This window comes from Danio aesculapii, chromosome 19, assembly GCF_903798145.1.
Source record: "Danio aesculapii chromosome 19, fDanAes4.1, whole genome shotgun sequence".
NCBI classification, from domain to species: domain Eukaryota; kingdom Metazoa; phylum Chordata; class Actinopteri; order Cypriniformes; family Danionidae; genus Danio; species Danio aesculapii.
The window spans coordinates 39,165,498-39,184,926 of record NC_079453.1 but is presented as its reverse complement, the minus strand read 5'-3'; the positions used below and the strand labels follow the sequence as shown (position 1 = coordinate 39,184,926).

The 19,429-nt window shown below is 36.6% G+C and overlaps 1 protein-coding gene across 1 annotated transcript in view; it reads right to left on the bottom strand.

Moving 5' to 3' along the window:
- thsd7aa (thrombospondin, type I, domain containing 7Aa) overlaps window positions 1-19,429 on the bottom strand; it is a 268,864-nt gene that overhangs the window by 146,249 nt on the left and 103,186 nt on the right. The window contains 1 exon segment of the mRNA XM_056480189.1: window positions 1,173-2,118. Coding sequence (XP_056336164.1) covers window positions 1,173-2,118 — 946 coding nt within the window.

Genomic DNA, 19,429 nt, shown 5'->3' with positions numbered 1-19,429 from the left:
CTTATTAAGTAAAGTTGACTTAACATAACTTAAAATTTTGCATTTTGGTCCTATCACTTAAAAATATGAGTTCATTTAACTTATAAACCATGAAAAAGATTTCAAGTCACAATCATAATTAATCCTTAGAAAAAAATAGGTAATGTTTTACAGATGTAGTCTTGACTGTAAAATTCTAATATGTTCAACCTTTTAAGTGCAAGGTCTTTTTTTTAATCAGAGGTATAATTATTTATCATAATCTGAATAAATAGCTACTTATTTTTTGTTTAAAATTTATTTAAACATTTTTTCATAGTATATTATTACACATGCATGCACACACATGCATATATATATATACACACACACATATATATATATAAGTTACCCATGGAATAATGGAAATAAAAATGCTGTTCTAATGGAACTACAGGGCACTAGAGGGCGCTGGTCAGACACCTGTAATGTATAATAGGTGAGTGGGTAAATGAAGAAGAGATTCAGTTGTGGTAGAGAGCATGGTTTCTTCGAGCTACTTCAAACTGTTTGTATTGTGACGTCCTAGTTAGGAAACCTTGCGTTTTAAGCTCAGCCTAAGGACTTCCTTATTGTCCAGACAACTGAATGTTTGGAAAATGTATTGGTATGCTGTCTGAATAAGATTAGATGTTTTGGATACCATCATTATGAAGTTTTAACATATTTTCCATTTTATAAATAAAATATATATATGCATAGAAAAAAACAAAAGTGCACTGAAAACCCTAATAAGTTGACTGAACTAAATTAATTGAGTAAACTCGTTGCCTCAATTTAATTAAGTAATGGAGTGTCTCAAAACTTGCAAATGTAAGGTTATTTAACTTGCCGGTTTTGTAGACTATACTTAAATTGTTCAGTTCACCAAACTTAATACTAAGAATAACTTAATACAAGAATAAATTAAATTACAATTTAACTTTTACTATTTTTACTATATTTTAACAAATACATGCAGCGTGTACATTTCATTTCATTATAACTTTTCATTATAACTCAATTAATCAATCAATCAACCTAAACAGATTATAATTGTCCACACAAAATGGGACCTTTAAAAGAAGTACAGCAACTTTATTTTAATCTTGAACTTTATCTACTTTCTTATTAAATAATGCATGAAAACTTAAGGTAAAGCAGAGGAAGCTGACCTGATTGATGCTGTGCTTCCACTTCGATGCACACAGGTCACCTCCCGAGTCTGGTAGCCCACCTGCAGGTCCCAAAACTTCAGGCCCTGTCTGTTCTGACGGTTCCTGGTCCTCTTCTTCTTGATGAGCTCCCGGGTCTCAGGATCCCTCATCCTCTTCTTCTCCTTGACCCTTTCCCTCACACGTTCTCCTTTGCTTTCTCTCAACTCTTTCTTCTCCTTATTCTTGCGTCGCTTTCCCTGACGCTCCTGTCTGGCCTGCCGATCCCGCTTTGCTTTCCGTTCTGCTTTTGGTTCTCTGGCTTCTCTTGTATCCCTGGCTTGTCTTATAGGTGAAACCATGCATTGACCCCAAGGTCCCACTCTCAAACTGTGGAGGCTCTCCACACCCTCACATTTGCCCGGCTGGCAAGTGCGAAACTCGGTAAGATTAGGACAAGCCGAACCACCGAAAAGCGGTGGAGCAAGAACCGAACGCAAGCGATTCTGCAGCCCCATCCCACAACTCTTAGAGCAGGATGTCCATGGAGAAAACTCTGACACAACACAGTCACGTGGACACGGGATAAGGCAGGCCTGCTCTAAACGTGGCTTGGGCTCAAAGTACTCACAGATGGCATCTTCTGCCGGGACGGCGTCCGACTTATGCACACAGCCCACTTCCCGTGTCTGGAGGCCCTCTTCGCCACGAGTGCACACCGCTGGCCTTGGCACGCCAGCATTGCGCATGGACACCGGGACGCATTGGTTCCAGGCCCCTAGTTGCCAGTCGTACAGCTCTTTGTGCCAATCGCACACCCGGAAGCAGCTCTGTTGGTTGCTGGGCCGCTCCGACTGTTGGCAGTTGGTGTGTAATGTTGTCCAGCCTTCAGAGTGGGCACACCATACTGCTCTGCTTTGACTTCCTCCCGGACCACACTCACTACCCATGCACCTTCCCCATGGTCCTAAATGACAGACAAAGACAAAACAGAAACACATTTATAATGAAGTCAATCGAGCGTTTGAGTCAGCAGTGTTGGTTTGCACACGTTCAATATCCTGATTGCATCCTCTTTCACTTCCTGCGCAGGTCATAACGTCATGCACTTAAGACATTAAACAGAGTTAAGAACGGGACATGTGCTGGAGGAGTCAAATGCCCATCGCCTGAATCAATATATGCCTGTATTCCCAGGGACTCTATAATTCAAAGCACTCTAGGGAGGTGCAGTAGTGAAGACAAGCTGATTTTACTGATGGATTTCACAGCGTGTTAGAGACATCTTTGAGGAGAGGGTCAGAGAGTGCAGGAGATGAAAGAATAAAAGCTGGCACGTTGTCTTACAAAGTAGCGCTTCACATGCATGCTGGGTTTTGAAATAAATGTAGCACATGAATATTAATTAGGTTATGTACAAATGCTATTCTGTTTTTGTAATTAAATATTAACATTTTAATAAAAAGAAACATTACTTTTAAGTCAAAAGTGAAATTAAACTAGTTACAGTAGTAACAATAGTAAAATTTATTGTCCCCGAAAAGAAAAGCATTATGGACAACATGTTTGTAATAAATGAGGCGGATAGCCTTTCATCCAGCCACCAGAGGGAGCTCTCTACTGAATACAGACTGTGTGTTTCTTTAGTGGTAACTTCCTGGTTGCCACCATATATAAACACAGTCTGCGTCCAAAAATCGCATACTTCCATACTATATAGTACGGTAAAATCAGCGAGCCGAGTAGCATAACCGTATTCATAAGCTGCGTCCCAAGTGAAACACTACACACTATGCACTTATGCACTTACATACTAAAAAACTAAAAAATTTTTTTTACTAAGGCGAAATTCAAACTGTTTTCCTGATGACGTTTGACAGCTGCCAAATGAGTGAAAAAAGGACCAAACTACCAAATAATATCTGCAATGATTATAACCGCATTCACCATCAGGAAGTGCACTTATTATTTTTAGAGTTTTCAGTGTGAACGCACTACTTACACTATTTATACTTGAGACGCACCTATAGACTTAAAAAATCAGCATGCGATATGTACCCGGGTGACCTACTACTTCTGGCAAGATTCTGAAGTGTGCAACTGATGCACACTGCGCTGTCCCATGATGCCCCACCAGAGAATTCATGAATAGGAGTGAAGCGACGCAACTCTCGCCGTTAGGTCATGTGATCATGGCAAAATGGCAGATGTAATATGTCTGAGTTCCATTCATACTTCTCACATTCATACTGTATAGAATGCACTTTCTAGCGGTCGAGTAGTACATTTAAATTCAAATGCAGTACCTAATGAGTAGTAGGCCGTTTCGGACGCAGCCACATTGTTTTTATCTTTTCATTGCGAAGTATTGCCAGTTCTACTGCCTTACCAAGCGTTCTTTTCCTATTTTGTTATGACCTTTATGCTTGCCTTTTAACTACTACTTTTTGGAATTTAGACTCTGCTTTGATTGCCTTTTGGACTGCATTCCTGTTTGATTTTGTCTGTTTTCGACTATGGTCCTGCCCGTGTTTTTTATGTTTGGATTTACTCTGCCTCTACGTCGTCACCTACGTCTACCTCACTATGTTGTTGCAGACTTTAGCCGCCTTTCACACATACAGACCTTTCTGGAAAATTACCAGCAAAGGTCTGTATGTGTGAACAGGCCCTTTTTAAAAATACCGGTAAATTCGTTCCGGCAATTTTCTGGAAAGAGAAGTTGTAACATTACCGGTGATTTGCCGGAACGCTGCACTGTGTGAGTGCAGAAGGACAATTGCCGGAAAGAGTGTGTTCACATCTACTCCAGTCAATCAGAACATTCAGACGCATTCACATCCATGCGGTTTATAAAAATAAATACCTTTGAATATTTTTCCAGACACATTTAGCTGCTAGATAAAATGCTTATGAGTAAACCACAGTTTGTTTACCTTCAAGCTCTGCGAGAAGGAGCCGGTGAGCACCAGCACACACATATTATAAACATCTCGACATCTAAAAGTGTTCCTCCATATGTTTTCTTATAAGCTGTTCACAATACTTATCCATCCACAGAATTTGTAATGTAGTCAAATGTGTGAACATTTAGCTGCGGTTCGCCTTTAGATGTCTCACAAAGCAGCTGCATGAATGCTAAAGCTTTAAATAAAAATGAAACCATCAAGAAAACCCGACCCTTTCTATGTTTACAAATACAAGCGCTGACGTTTATAGGTCATTTCTGGTTAATGATGTCAGAATTAACCGGTATTTTGGAATGGATGTGTGAAAAATAAACGTCCGTGTCTATGTGAATACCTTTTTTATGAATTTACCAGTAAAGTCGTTCTGGAAATTTTCCAGATATTTAACGGTATCACCGTGTGAAAAGGGCTATACACTAAACAAACAGCAACAACAACTGAAAAAAAATGAAACAAGTAAGATTAAGATAAACTCTTCTTAAATAAACCTACTGTTACTGTTTTTTTTTAACAAGAATGTATCTTGATCTTACTTTTAGAGATAGTTTACTTGTTAACTAATAGGGCGTTTCAGCTTAAGTTTGGGTCAAATATGGATAAAACAATGTTTGAGCTACTTTATTTCTGACAACCCAGCAACAGAGAGAAATATAAACAGATTAGGGGTAAATATTGTAAAAACTCATCAATTAATTAAAAACACAGTTCCCTGTTATAGCTGTTGTAACTGTTATTATTTCATTTGAATATGCACAAATCTAATCTGAAAACATATGCTACATTAAACTTCAGAATTTTAATGGACATTGATTATTAAACAGATGCTCATCATTGTAATATTCACAATTAACTCAAGGGCTGCATCTGAAATCGCCTACTACTCAGTAGGTACTGCATTTGATTTTTAATGTACTGCTTGATCATTAGAAAAGTACGTTCTATCCAATATGAATGTGAGTAAACGTAACTCTGACTTACTACATCCAACATTTTGTCATGATCATGTGACCTACCTGCATCAGTTGCGTTACTTCACTCCCATTCATTAATTCTCTCATAGTGCATCATGGCATAGCGTAGCGTACATAGGATGCACAGAATCTTGCCGGAGGTAGTAGGTCATCCGGGTACTTCTCGCATACTGTTTTTCGAATTCTAGAAATTCTGACATACTACTCGCATACTGATTTTAGCGTACTATAAAGTATGGAAGTATGCAATCTCGAATGCAGACTATGACTTTATTTCTTCTACGCAACATCAAATAAGAAATTCAAAAAATTCATTAAAGTCAGAGGGCTTCTAAACAACTTTATTGCATGGCCAAATATATTTCAACATATTTCAACACAAATGCACAAGGTTTTGAACAACAAAGTGAAGGATAGTTCATGGTTTCTAAGCTAAATATCCTATATTTATAGTATAAATCATTGATATAGTTCTATTATTGTTGCTATAGTTCTATTCTTGTTTCATTACAGTGAAATATTCTAAGCTAAAGTTGCTTTCTGAGACCCCTTATCTCCTCTAGATACCACATTTTCAGTCTCTACAGAGCACTATAATATAAGTGTACTTTAATTTAAAGCAAGCTGACAGATGAACTTAAATTTAGTCTGACTATTTGCTGAGGTCATGGATCTGAAAGAAAAAAGTTCACACATAAAACAAATGATGAAGTGTTATACCGCCTCTCTGTTTTCGTATTTTTCATTCCTATTCTATAAAAAAATCCCCTGAGGTCAATTCATTTAATTGCAAAAGCAAGGATGAGATGTTCTTGTGGTTCATTGTACGCTCTCATACCTGTCTTCTAAAGTGCTTTGACCAAGCAATGATTTATTTAATAGAAAAAAGACCATTTCCAGCCCAGCTTTATGACTCCATTCGATAAAGACGAGACAAGGCGATGTAAATGTCATCGGAAGAAGCAGCGAGCTGAATTAGCCAACAGCTGCAACCACAAGGACCAGGTCAATACAGATCAATACCAACCACAAGAAACTGCTTCAGATACAACAGGCAGAGCCACCACAAACCGACTGACCTCAAACAATTGAGTAAGAAAAAGACATTAATATGCTGTGTGCGTGTATTTCCCCACTAGCCGTTCCAAATACAAGCTTCTGATTTAATAAAGAAACTAGCGGCGACTTATTTCACACGCAGTTTGTCACATGGTTAGCCACTGTAAACTCCAATTTTCTGGGGAAATCACGAGCAATTTGATTTTGAGGCCAAGAAGGAAGATTACAATTCCACACAAGCGAGCACAGCCTGATTCAAACGCTCAACTTACAAACTTTAAAGGAAATTGAAGGTTAAGTACAAGTAAAGCTCAATAGACAGCTTTTGCAGCATATTGTTGATTACCCGGCCAACTAGACAATGTCATTTGTTTTTCCTTTTCGTATATCTTTTCCTGACATTGATGGATTTTCAGGCTTTCCATGTTGTCGTTGTTATATGACAGAGGGTTTTATTAAATAAATCTTCTGAAAGGATACAAAATCTCTCTATCCAAAGCAAGCAAAAACAAAAGCTACTTCTGAAATAGCATATATACTACTGCAGCAGTGTGTGATGAAAGAAGTATGTCTGAATTGAAAAAAGTAGGCTAAAAGTTTCAGAATGATAACATTGTGAATGTAGCATATTTCCACTGACTGGCCACTATATTAGGTACACCTTACTAGTACCGAGTTGGACTCACTTTTGCCTTCAGAATTGCCTTAATCCTTCGTGGCATAGATTCAAGAAGGAACTGGAAATATTCCTGCCAAATTCTGCCCCTACCATCCAAATGATGCAGCAGAAATCGAGACTCATCAGACCAGTCAGCCTTTTTCCAATCCTCTATTGTCCAATTTTGGTGAACCTGTGCAAATTGTAGCCTCAGTTTCCTGTTCTTAGCTGATAGGAGTGGCACCCGGTGTGGTCTTCTGCTGCTGTAGCCCATCAGCCTCAAGGTTTGATGATTTGTGCGTTCAAAGATGCTCTTCTGCATACCTCTGCATACCTCTAACGAGTGGTTATTTGAGTTACTGTTGCCTTTCTATCAGCTGAAACCAGTCTGGCCATTCTCCTCTGACCTCTGGCATCGACAAGGCATTTGCGCCCACAGAACTGCCGCTCACTGGATATTTTCTCTCTTTCAGACCATTCTCTGTAAACCCTAGATATGGTTGTGCGTGAAAATGCCAGTAGATCAGCAGTTTATGAAATACTTGTCTGGCACCAGCAACCATGCCACATTCTAAGTCACTTAAATCACCTTTCTTCCCCATTTTGATGCTCGTTTTGAACTGCAGCAGATCATCTTGACCATGTCTACATGCCTAAATGTATTGCATTGCTGCCATGTGATTGGCTGATTAGAAATTAGCATTAACGAGCAGTTGCACAGTCATTTCTGTTGAGCACATGATCACAACAGCAAATCAACAGTGTTTAAGAACTTGCTCAACAGCGCTCAAATGTTAGTGGGAAATGGACATTTTTAAAACTTCTATATCATTTGGTATCGAATTCCAATATCATGACAACCCTATTAGGATCAAAACCTAAAAGGCACAGTTTCAAAGAGTTTTGAAACATTATTTGTTGGATATTTTAAGCTGAAACTTCACATACACTGTGTAAGGACATCAGGGGCCTATTTTACATCTTGTAAAAAGCAGCATAATAATAATGACAATAATAATAATAATAGGTGCCCTTTAAAGAAAACAATGAGCGAGTAGAAATTATTCATCATCATGCCACAATTGCAGTAAATTAAGCATGTATTATTGTGTTAAACTGTGATCCTGCTGAGCTGTATTTCACCCAAAAAACTGCATGTGTTTGTAGAGGAGCCATAATGGAGCTCCCCAGAGAGAGAGCGAGTGCGAGCTTCTTCATTCACAATGCCTGCAGCTGCAGGTGCTCAGAATAATTTATGAACATGTCACAGGGTGATGTGGTCATCTACAGGACAGAAGACACCAGGGAGACGAGTGGAAAAAACACCATGCAGGACTGGACGACGCGATAGAGTCATGCCCGCTGATTTCAGAAAGGACAGAAGATGGCTAATTCATTTCAATGTGTAAAGGTTACCGTGAAGGTGGTATATTAAATGGAGGGAAAAAAATGAAAAAGGCAGGGATGTGGGAATGAGACAGGGAAAAGAAGAAGCAGACTGGATAAAACGAGAGAGGAGAGAGGTTTCTGGTAGATAAGACTCCTTTGTTTGTAGGCCGCTGCGCCAGCTGTTAGATCTGCCGCCGCAGGGCATCAGTAAAAGAGCTCATCAATTTACTTGCCAGTTCATCCACCTGCCACTCACTGGTTGGGATTTTCTATCATATAAACAGAGGTCAAATATGAAAAATATTAAGAGCCCACTTGAAAATGATCAGTTTCGCTGGATTCAGTGGATTTCATGGGTTTGGGTTTAACTAAAATGTTAATATTTGTTTTATTCAATAAAGGTCTGGAACATTTTTCTTTTTGATTTGCCTATTGGTCAAAATAACAAACTGAAGATTTAGATCAAGATTTAATAAGGGTTATGGATACTGTCATGATCACCAGCGATATAAACTCCATAGATTGCTTGAGAACATTCACTTTCACTCTGCCACCATTAGAACTACAACTCCATTCATGCACCACACACACACACACCTGTCCTGGTTATCCATTGATTACACACACACAGCTGGGAAATACCAAGACTGATTACATGGACCATAAAAACAGCACACACTCACTAACATTGGGGAGACCTGTTGGTACTACCCTGTAACATTACGAAGCGTTTCCTTGTTTTGTGTCTCCGTGTTTTGACCCTTGCCTCATTCTATTGTTTATATTGTCTGCCACCTATATCGACCATTTGCCTGCTAACTAATTAGGCTTCTGGATTTCCCTGAATGTTACCGTTTGCTCCTGATTGTTACAATTGCCTGCCAGACTACGATTCAATGTGCAATAAAACTGCACATTGAATCCTCAACCTGTTGTCACCTGACTCCCTTACGGTTACAGTTACCAGCGTTTGAACCCTTAAGAAGATAAAACACTGGTAAAGTTATCTCATGAAACATGTCACCACTTTTGTTTATGCAATTTATTCAGTCAATCAATCAATCAATCAATCAATATAGAAATTCTATAATCTATTTTAGAGTGATCTCTTTTGGAGTGACCAGGCCATTATGTTGTTGTTCTACATTCTAACTGTCCCAGGTAATCACAGGTATCCAGCCAAAATGTAACATTGCTTTTTCGATAGTAGGTTATTAAAGTTAAGATTTAGAGAGAATTATTCAGCGATTATAATTTTTTCTTATATATACAGTTGAAGTCAGAATTATTAGCCCCCTCAATTAATAGCCCCCCTGTTTATTTTTTTTTCCCAATTTCTGTTTAACGGAGAGAAGATTATTTTCAACACATTTCTAAACATAATAGACACCATATAAGCTATATATATATATATATATATATATATATATATATATATATATATATATATATATATATATATATATATATATATATATATATATATATATATATATATTGCTTATATGGTTGAAAAATATTTATTTGTAAACAGCCATTCAATCATTTTCTTTTAGGCTTAGTCCCTTTATTAATCAGAGGTTGCCACAGCGGAATGAACCACCAACTTATCCAGCATATGTTTAACGCAGCGGATGCCCTTCCAGCTGCAACCCATCACTGGGAAACATCCATACACACTCATTCACACACATACACTATGGCCAATTTAGCTGACCCAATTCACCTGTCTTTGGACCTGTGAGGGAAACCGGAGCACCCGGAGGAAACCCACACGAACACATGGAGAACATGCAAACTCCACACAGAAACGCCAACTGACCCAGCCGAGGCTCGAACCAGTGACCTCCTTGCTGTGCGCCACTGTGACACCCCATTATGACATATCTTGTATTTGAAATCCATCCACTTGTGTCTCATATATGTAATTTGCATATATATCGCCCTATATCAGATTTATATATATAGGTGTTAACAGGATATATGAAATATTATCAGCCAGTAAATTAATTGCAAAACAGCTATGAAAGCACTGATACAATAAACAAAAGAAAGCTTTTTCAAAGCAATTACACACCAACATTCTCCCATGTGAGCAGAAAATCCATTACACAATTAATTTAGGTTTCATTTTTAATCAAACACCGACTCTCAAAGGCCCCTATTAGTTCAGTGGAGAGAAGCAAGTGATTGTTTAAGGTTATCAAACATGTTTTTTATATTAAAGATATGATTATGTACAGTAGTCAGCATTAACTGTCTGATGTTAAAAAAGCTGGAGAAGGAGAGATGAAGGGAGGGCAACTGCTCATATGTAAAATCATTTCTCTTTTGCATCTTCTCCCCATCCCCAATTTAGTGTTTCCTGCGGTGCCAGGTGGGCAAGCTAAAGCTGGCATTTACCAGGGAAATGTAAAACAGCGTGAAATGTTGCTCCATACCAGCTTGGCTGGATACAGAGGCTTTGGAAAACGAGAGCCTGCTGGGCAGACGCTCGGCATTCATCCGATCCAGCCACAGACATGATGAAGAACCAGGAAAAGCCCAGGAAAAGGTCACACGTTTCAACTGCTGACTATTGTTTAGATCTGCACGATTACAAATCTCAAATGTTATTCCATTAAATCGCGTGATATTTGCTGTCAGAGGAGGAAGACAAAAAGAAAAGAGAGAGAGAGAGACATAATTCTCTGCAGTCTTTTATCAGACTCAGTCTCAGTCGAATCGCTGTCGAATGAGGACAGCCGGGTTTTATCTACTACCCACAGAGAAATACTGAAGTTGTGCTGATAACTAATAATATCATGAACGGTTCACAGTCTCACCTACACATTCGATATCGAGACATCTGCTACACCCGAAACAACTGTATAGGAGTCATAAAATCTTTTATCCTCTTTTCTTATTCATATCAAATCTCTTTTTTGATCACAGGTAAAGCTTTTTCACAGCTCGCCGCCATAAATCCCTTCACACTGGATCCTGGATTTGCCTGTTTTTCTTGTGCTGCTTGAATGATAGTTGGTTGTAGAGCATTTTTATGGCTGAATAGTAATACCGTGTCAGTTAAAGGGGTGTCGCTAAGTTAATAGTGTTGCTAACAGACATATGATAATGTGGAGCAAAGACATTAGAGAGGTGATAATCGAAGATTCATATTCTACTCAATGAAATGTCACGTGTCATAAATTGATACAGAGGAAAATGTGTTGCTCTGACGTTGATCTTTATGTATACACTGCATAAGGAGCATTAAATAAATCTTTAAATATATAATAAACCCTTATTATACAGTATACTGAAATAAAAATATGTCAAGTAAAGAATTGTGCTTTATAACCCAACATAATAATAATAATAATAATAATAATAATAATAATAATAATAATAATTATTATTATTATTATTATTATTATTAACAACTATTATAACAAAATAAAATATAGATTTTATATCTAAATATTTTAAGAAATATAACAAAAAAAATTACTAGAAAACCTGACTAGACTAAGTTGTAATAATAATAATAATGATAATAATAATGATGATAATTGAATTATATATATATATATATATATATATATATGTATATATATATATATATATATATATAAAACATTAAATATAATATTTTAAGTAAAATAAAATTCAATAAATTACTAGAAAACAAAGTTTCAGTTTTAATAATAATAAAAGAATAAATAATAAAAAAATATATAACAACAACAACAGCAATACATACATTTATGCATTGAAAAATATAAAGATGTAAAGTGAAATAATTTTATACAATTTCACTTTAATGAGTTGCAGTGTTAAGGCTCAGATCAAAAACCTATTTTGAATTTCAGACATGCTATCTTGGCAAATATGAACATACTGTCTGAGACTGTTGGCATCTCTCTGACAAACGCCATGAATAATTAGTGTCTTTCATGGGGAAAAACACCTAAAAATGGGGTCAGTCAATAAAAAAATGTAGAATAATAATAAAAAAAAAAAAATCCTAATCACTTCTGTGTATGTTATTTAAAAGAGTTTATCTGTGATTTTCTTTTCTACATGGAGGACGACATTTCTGCTCAACAATGCTGATTCATAGTGTCTTCCATGTTGGTGTAGAAATCAAAAAGTGCAGGTTTTATAAATCATGCAATGCCACATGGAGGTCAGTCTGCTTTTATCTATTCGCCTCCGTTGACACAAAGTGCTCCACAACCATAATGTGTAACAAAACAATCCAGTTTAGAAAAGAAATATTCTTCCTTTAAATGATGCGAGCTCTTAAGTTTTTGTGTATCTCTGTCTTGTTCAAGGACGTTCCTGACAAAATGAAAAAAAAAATTAAATAAAACTCATTTCATACTGCACTGAACTCAAGTCAAGGTTTAGGGGAAGAAAAAAAAAATCCAAGATTAAAGGGAAAGTTCACCCAAAAATGAAAACTAACTGACCATTTACTCTCCCTCATGTGGTTTCAACACTTTTAATTTTCTTTCTTCTGTAAAAATGCTGGTTGATGTTACCTGTCAAAGCTTATATTAAGAAGAAAAACATATGGGTAGGCCCACACGGAATTACGTAGATTTTTAGCCCATCATTAATTCTGTTCATTTACTTTAGTAAATGTGTGCAAATCTATATTTAATCAGTTTTTAAATTAATTACAGTAATAATATTGATTAATATGAAAATGTTCATCTGATTTATGTACAATACAGTTTATACAGTAATATTTTCTGTCTTTTAGTAGAGATATTATATGAGAGACTTGCTTTGTTTACCAAATAAAGTGAATCTAATTGCATATATTAATATATTAGTTTTCTGATATATTAATACATATTAAGGTTTTAGTTATGATACTCCTAAAATAATTCCGCAGAAATCCACAGATTTTTACCAAAATTCTCAGCAGAAATAGCAAAAAACGACCACAGATTCTGTCTGGCCCTACATATCGGTCAATAACTCAATGGGTAAAATTTAACAACATTCTTTAAAATAACTTAATTGGCCCTAATTGGCCCTTAATTGGCCCTATCATACACCCGACGCAAGACGTGTTTGGCGTGAATTGTTGCTATTTTTAGATCGGCGCAACAGTCATTTTCACGTTTTGTGCCACACTGTTTAAATAGCTAATCCATTTGTGCCAGTTTGTGGACTCTTGAGTGTGCTGGTCAATAAGAGAGATGTGTTAAGACGCATTGTTGTCGCGTTACTATTTTGAGGAACTGAAATAGACCGCGCCATTGACCAACTAAAAGCTGATCTAAAGGCCAGCTCAGAGCACATTGTTTGCGCCTATGCAGTTCCGAACATGTACACATTGCTTAATACACACAGAATGTACAGCAATGCACAAATATCTTTACATATGAAAAAAGGACATATGAAGGGCTTAAAATGTTACAAAAATTTGTATTTTCTACATAGGTATAAAAACCACCATCTCCTTGCCTTCTTCATGTCGGGGGGCTTTTTTCAGTTTATTCATGACAATCTACATTTGTATAATAATATTATTATTAGTAGTAGTATATTTATATTTATATTGTAGTTATATTTGTTTTAATAAAAAAAGTTTAGAATTGTTTACCTGTCAGGTTTTGGAGACGAATGCATCACTGTATCCGCTTGTTAAGTCGTGACGTATCGGTGACATAACAAATACTGTTTCCGGGTCCAACAGTCATTGTCCAACAGTCATCCAACAGTCCAAGCCGCTACTCATTTGAATTGAAAAACTATTCGTTTCTGGGCTTGCTACATCATAAATAAATGTAAAAACAAACTTTTTACAACTCATAAACAGTGTATCACTTTCTGGCCATCTGATATTACGCATGGACATATATATATATTGCGATGGTGGATTTCGAAAGTAATACATAGTAGCTTTGTAAATGTTTATTATTACCATTTGATGAGTCTCCCGATACAGTTTGATATAGCGCTTGGACCCTCGCGCTGCAGATGCTCTGTTAAACTGTTTTCTGGCTAGTGAAGCGTTCAGTTTGTACACTTACAAAGTCTGCCATGTGAATAGCAAATGCGCCATGGCGTGACGCAACTGACTCTTAAAGGTAATGGGAGATGAGACTCTGATTGGTTTAATACATGTTATGCTCAAAACACACCCATAAAGTGGATTTGGACACATCCTTAATGCTTTTGCACCATGCACTTTAGACTTTGCCCCGATAGTTAAAATAGAGCCCTATATGTGTACAGCAGAAGAAAGAAACTCAATTAGGTTTTGAACAAGTGAAGGCCGGATAAATGGCAGATTTGATTTTTTTGCGTGAACTATAATAATAATAATAATAATAATAATAATAATAATAATAATAATAATAATAATAATAATAATAATAATAATAATAAAACTTTATGTAATGATTTTAAAAGTAGCTTCTCCAAGTAATTTACATACTTATACAACACAGCAAACAGAAAAAAAACAAGTTTATTAAAACAAACATATTTGAAATCACATAAAGGTTATGCTAAAAAAAAACTATCCCTTTAAGAGTTAAAAGCTGAATCTGTGATAAATCTCAATCAGATATCTCCAATGACAGAATATTTATGGATACTGTGCTTGAAAAACAGAGAAGTGAAATGAGGAATTTGACTCATGTATCTTTCATAAAAAGTTCACTGAGCAGTAGGTGCTTTACTATTAGCATGAGACATTACACGCCTCATTTAGGATGTTGTGCAACATTGCATAGAGCCTGTGAAAGCCTGTGAGTGCATGGCGCACTATTGTGAACACACTCCTTTCAGCATCATCAACTGCACTATGGGGGACAGCGAAAATGGCTTAACAGCAGCTATTATATTCAATCACTTTTAAGCCCATTGCTTTTTTAGAAACTACGCTTTACGCTAGCTTCAGATTACACAATATCAGCTTGATTTTGTCGCAATGCATTTGACACGGGATGTCATCATGATTCAGAAATATGAGAGGAGGAACACAGCCAGGAGCCATTGTTTGTTTACACCCATATTTCCAAATGTCATTCACTGTCATTTATATTATTTCTTTATTTATGTCCATCCATCCATTTCCTTCTAATTAGATTTTTGGATGGTTTTATTTTTTTTTTTGTGTGTGATTGCTTATATTTAGTCTTAGTAGTTTAATTAAAGGGATAGTTGACTAAAATATTCTAATTTAATCATTAATTAATCCCTCTCAATAGTTTTTGTTGAACACAAAAGAAGTTATTTTGAAGAAAGTTGAAAATCATTGTCTTCTAGTAGAAGAAAAAATAAATATTGCAGAAGTCAATAGTTACTGCTTTCCAACATTCTTCCAATATCTTCTTTTCTTTTCCAACATTCTTCAACAGAAGAGAGTCAAACAGGATTGGAACAAGTGAAAGGTGAGCAAATGATTTTCAGTTTTGAGGTGAAGTATCACTTTAATTGAAATTATGAAATGTATACAAACTCATATGGCAGCAGATTATGAAAATATGGAAGGCCACAAGGGCCAAACACTACTTTGACCATGTTAAGGCATGCCTATTGAAAGTGTTTCTTTAGTTTGCATGAACATGCACTGTTCTGATACACATAACATCTTTTTTCAAGTTTACAAATCTTCATGCCAGTATAAACTTACAATATCCTCCAAGAACAAGAATGATGTGTGATATTTGAATGTGCATATACAAACATAACATCACATATGTAAATATAGCTTTAAAGACAGCAATTCCATTGCTTGTTGTGCTTGCTGATGCACAATACAGTCAAATTCTACAATTGTCTTCACACACTTTGTTTAAAGGCTTCTCTGTGAAGTTACCTTCCACATTTTATTTTTAAGCTTATTTTTAGGTTTAATATTTACAGACATATCAATTCGCAGTATACTTTTGCTGCATTGCTTAATTCTGTGACATAAATCACACTTTTATAACTGAATTCCATGATTTTGTCCTTATTCTTGATGTTATTGCAAAGCCACTTGATAGCAATTCCATTAGTTGTTGTGTTTGCTGATGCACAAATATTGTCAAATTCTACAATCATCTTTCACACACTTTGTTTGAATACTTTTCCACATTTTATTTTTAAATAGACTTTTATGCTTAATATTTACAGCCTAAGGGTGCTTTCACACCTGTTTTGTTCCGAAACAAAATTGTTACAATGTTGCACTTTGTACTTGGTGCGGTTTGCTTTCACACGGCAAAGTTTCTAAAAGGACCAAAAGAGCTAAAACAAGTTACGTGCGAGTAATCTCTCCTCACATGAGTTTCACGGTTTATTTTGCAAAGTACCACTCAGCTGTCATGCGTCCTTATTTTAATTTATAACTATGAGCAATAAGACATTATAAGCGAAAAGCTGTGCTTTCATTTTGAATGATGACTCCCTCAGATATCGTCACCAAACATAAATCAGAGGTAAGACTCTCTCATTCATAGCCCTTGGCTAGAATTATGCATTATAGGCTTTACATAAGACTGCAGTTCGGTCAGTTTTTCTGACGGATACACAGCTCTCATTAATAGTTCAGAATGCTTTGACTTTCGTATTTGACATGAAACATTTACCGGTAGGAATGACATCCCACCCTACTCATAATTCTCTCTTCATACAGCCATTTATATGCCTATAACATATCCATAATACACTGTAAAATAGCCGGGCTCAGATCGTTTTGCTTTCTCACTACAATCGATTCTCTCCAGAGTTCGTTTGAATCAAGCCGAGACCACCTCATTCAGGTGATCTCGGACTGATTGTTTTGGCGCGGATCCGAGCGCAACTGCTGGATTTACATATGCCAAAGAACCGCACTAACTGAGGAAATGCGCCATGTTCCGAAACAAAAGTCTAGGTGTGAAAGCACCCTAAATGTGTTTTATACATTCAAAAACCACTTAATTCTGTGACATAAATCACACTTTAATAACAGAATTCTATAATGTTGTCTATATTTTTCATATCACTGGTGATGCTATTGCAAACCCACATGACATCTTTCATGTCATGTCAAAAAAGCAATTTTGGTGAATGTTCAAGCTACTCTTTTTTTCGTCATGCAATATGCATAAATATTACCTGGAGCTATTTTCATGCTTTTAAAAATGTTTCCAAAAACATAATTCAAGAGTTTCTATTTGGATATTGCTTGATAATATTAGCAGGTTTGGCATGCTGTCCGGGGAGAGAACCCTGAGCTCAGAGATAATTGAGCCCAGGCCTTAAGCCTGGTCAGTAAGCATGTAAGGGGGTCTGAGATCAGGTAGTTTTTGATAGCTCCCCCTGGTAAAGGAAGAAAGGGGGAGAAGAGGTGAATGGGGGATTCTTCAAAACGAAGATAAGGGAGTAATGCTAGATGGGATATTTATAGTGAGTTTAGAATAATCAGATTGCTTTGCTAATGATTACGAATGGGAGACCAGCCGTGATCAATCATATCACGTGCTCCTCTCGAAATTAGTTTGTGAAACTTGACTTAAAAAAATAGTGAGTAAATACAAAATGTATTTCTTTAAGTGTACAATGCCTTTAAATCAAACTTTGAGCTGTGCTGTTGCTTCTTTGTACCTTAGTAAGCTACATCCACACGCACACACATACAGTACACACATGCCGTATACACTCACAACAAAACATCTTTTCAGTCTATTTTAAGGGTCAGCAATAACAGGTCAGCTTGAAAAAGCTGAATCATCAGTAGCAAATGGATACAAGCAGATATTGCTTCACAATATCAACACCGTGTACTCTCATAAATCATTGGAAAGAGGCAGAAAAACTACAATAGCTGAATTTTGAAGGGCTGCATGAGTGAACCTGAGCAGTGAATTTGGCCATTGGAAAATATGTCCACTTCACTCAGAGAGCAAGCGGCATGATGGGATTCGTACCCCCTGCTGAATGCCATCTAACCCACAGACTTTCACACATTTATCATTCACCACTGAGCATGTGTGTGTGTGAGTTTGTGTGCATGTGTATGCAAGTGTGTGAACTGCAGGTGACAAGGAGGGATTGTGTCCATATAACCTCACACAGAGATGGTATGACCACAAGCTTGAGCTGCCAGTCAATGGCTAACATTCACAAATGACTACTTACATCAAGAATAATGGTGCAAAAATTGTTCTGTAGGCTTTCATTTATTAAAACTCCAAATGCTGGAAACCTTTGATGTAGTCCTCAGAAATAATAAAAAGTGTCTTTTAATGGTTAAAAACAAAATGGGGTTACTTTAAATGTAACTAAAAAAAAACACGGTTTTCGTAGTTAAACTTTAAAGATTCTAATCCTTGTCCAATTCTAGGTAGAGTCTAACCATTTTATTCATTCATTCATTCATCTTTGGCTTAGTCCCTTTATTCATCAGGGGTTCACACAGCGGAATGAACCGCCAACTTATTCAGCATATGTATTACGCAGCGGATGCCCTTCTGGCTGCAGCTTCCAGTTTATTCAATTCACCTTCACTGTTTGTCTTTGGACTGTGGGGGAAACTGGAACATGCAAACTCCACACAGAAATGCCAACTGACCCAGCCAGGACTTGAACCAGCGACCTTCTTGCTGTGAGGCGACAGTGCTAACCACTGACTAACTGTTGCCCCTAACCATGAGAGGTAAAACAATATTGTATTTGATTAATAAATTCACCAACAAACAAAGTAACACTTTTACTATAATAAAACTATTAAAAGAGTTTGTAGCCAATGAAACATTAAAGCATTAAAAACAAAACGTAAAACCACTGTAGAAAAACAAACAACTTCTGGAAAAATACTAAGTATTTGTGTGTTTTTACTTTTATTTATACTATATTCTTGCAAGAAATGCTTAAATCATAACGGAAATATGCTAAAAAATGTGGAAAACATGCTAACGACAAGCTAAAACATTAGCAACGTACAGTATAGTACTAGCAGTGCTGCTAACATTTTACAACATTCTAGCATTGTGCCATAGATATTTACATTAGATGTCACCTACGCTATTGTTGACTATTTGAAGGAATGCGTCAATAGAGCCGGCATTTTAGTACAGGGTAGCGCTCCTTTGAAATGAACGTGGGACCAAGGTTCAGTGGAGGACTGGCCATCCAGAGCCAGATATACAGTATATACGCATGTATACATATATCTATGATCTGGAGTTTTCCCGGTGGTCAGGACTTATCGATGGATAAGTGACTGTGCGGGCATTGCCGACAAAGTGTTTGTGT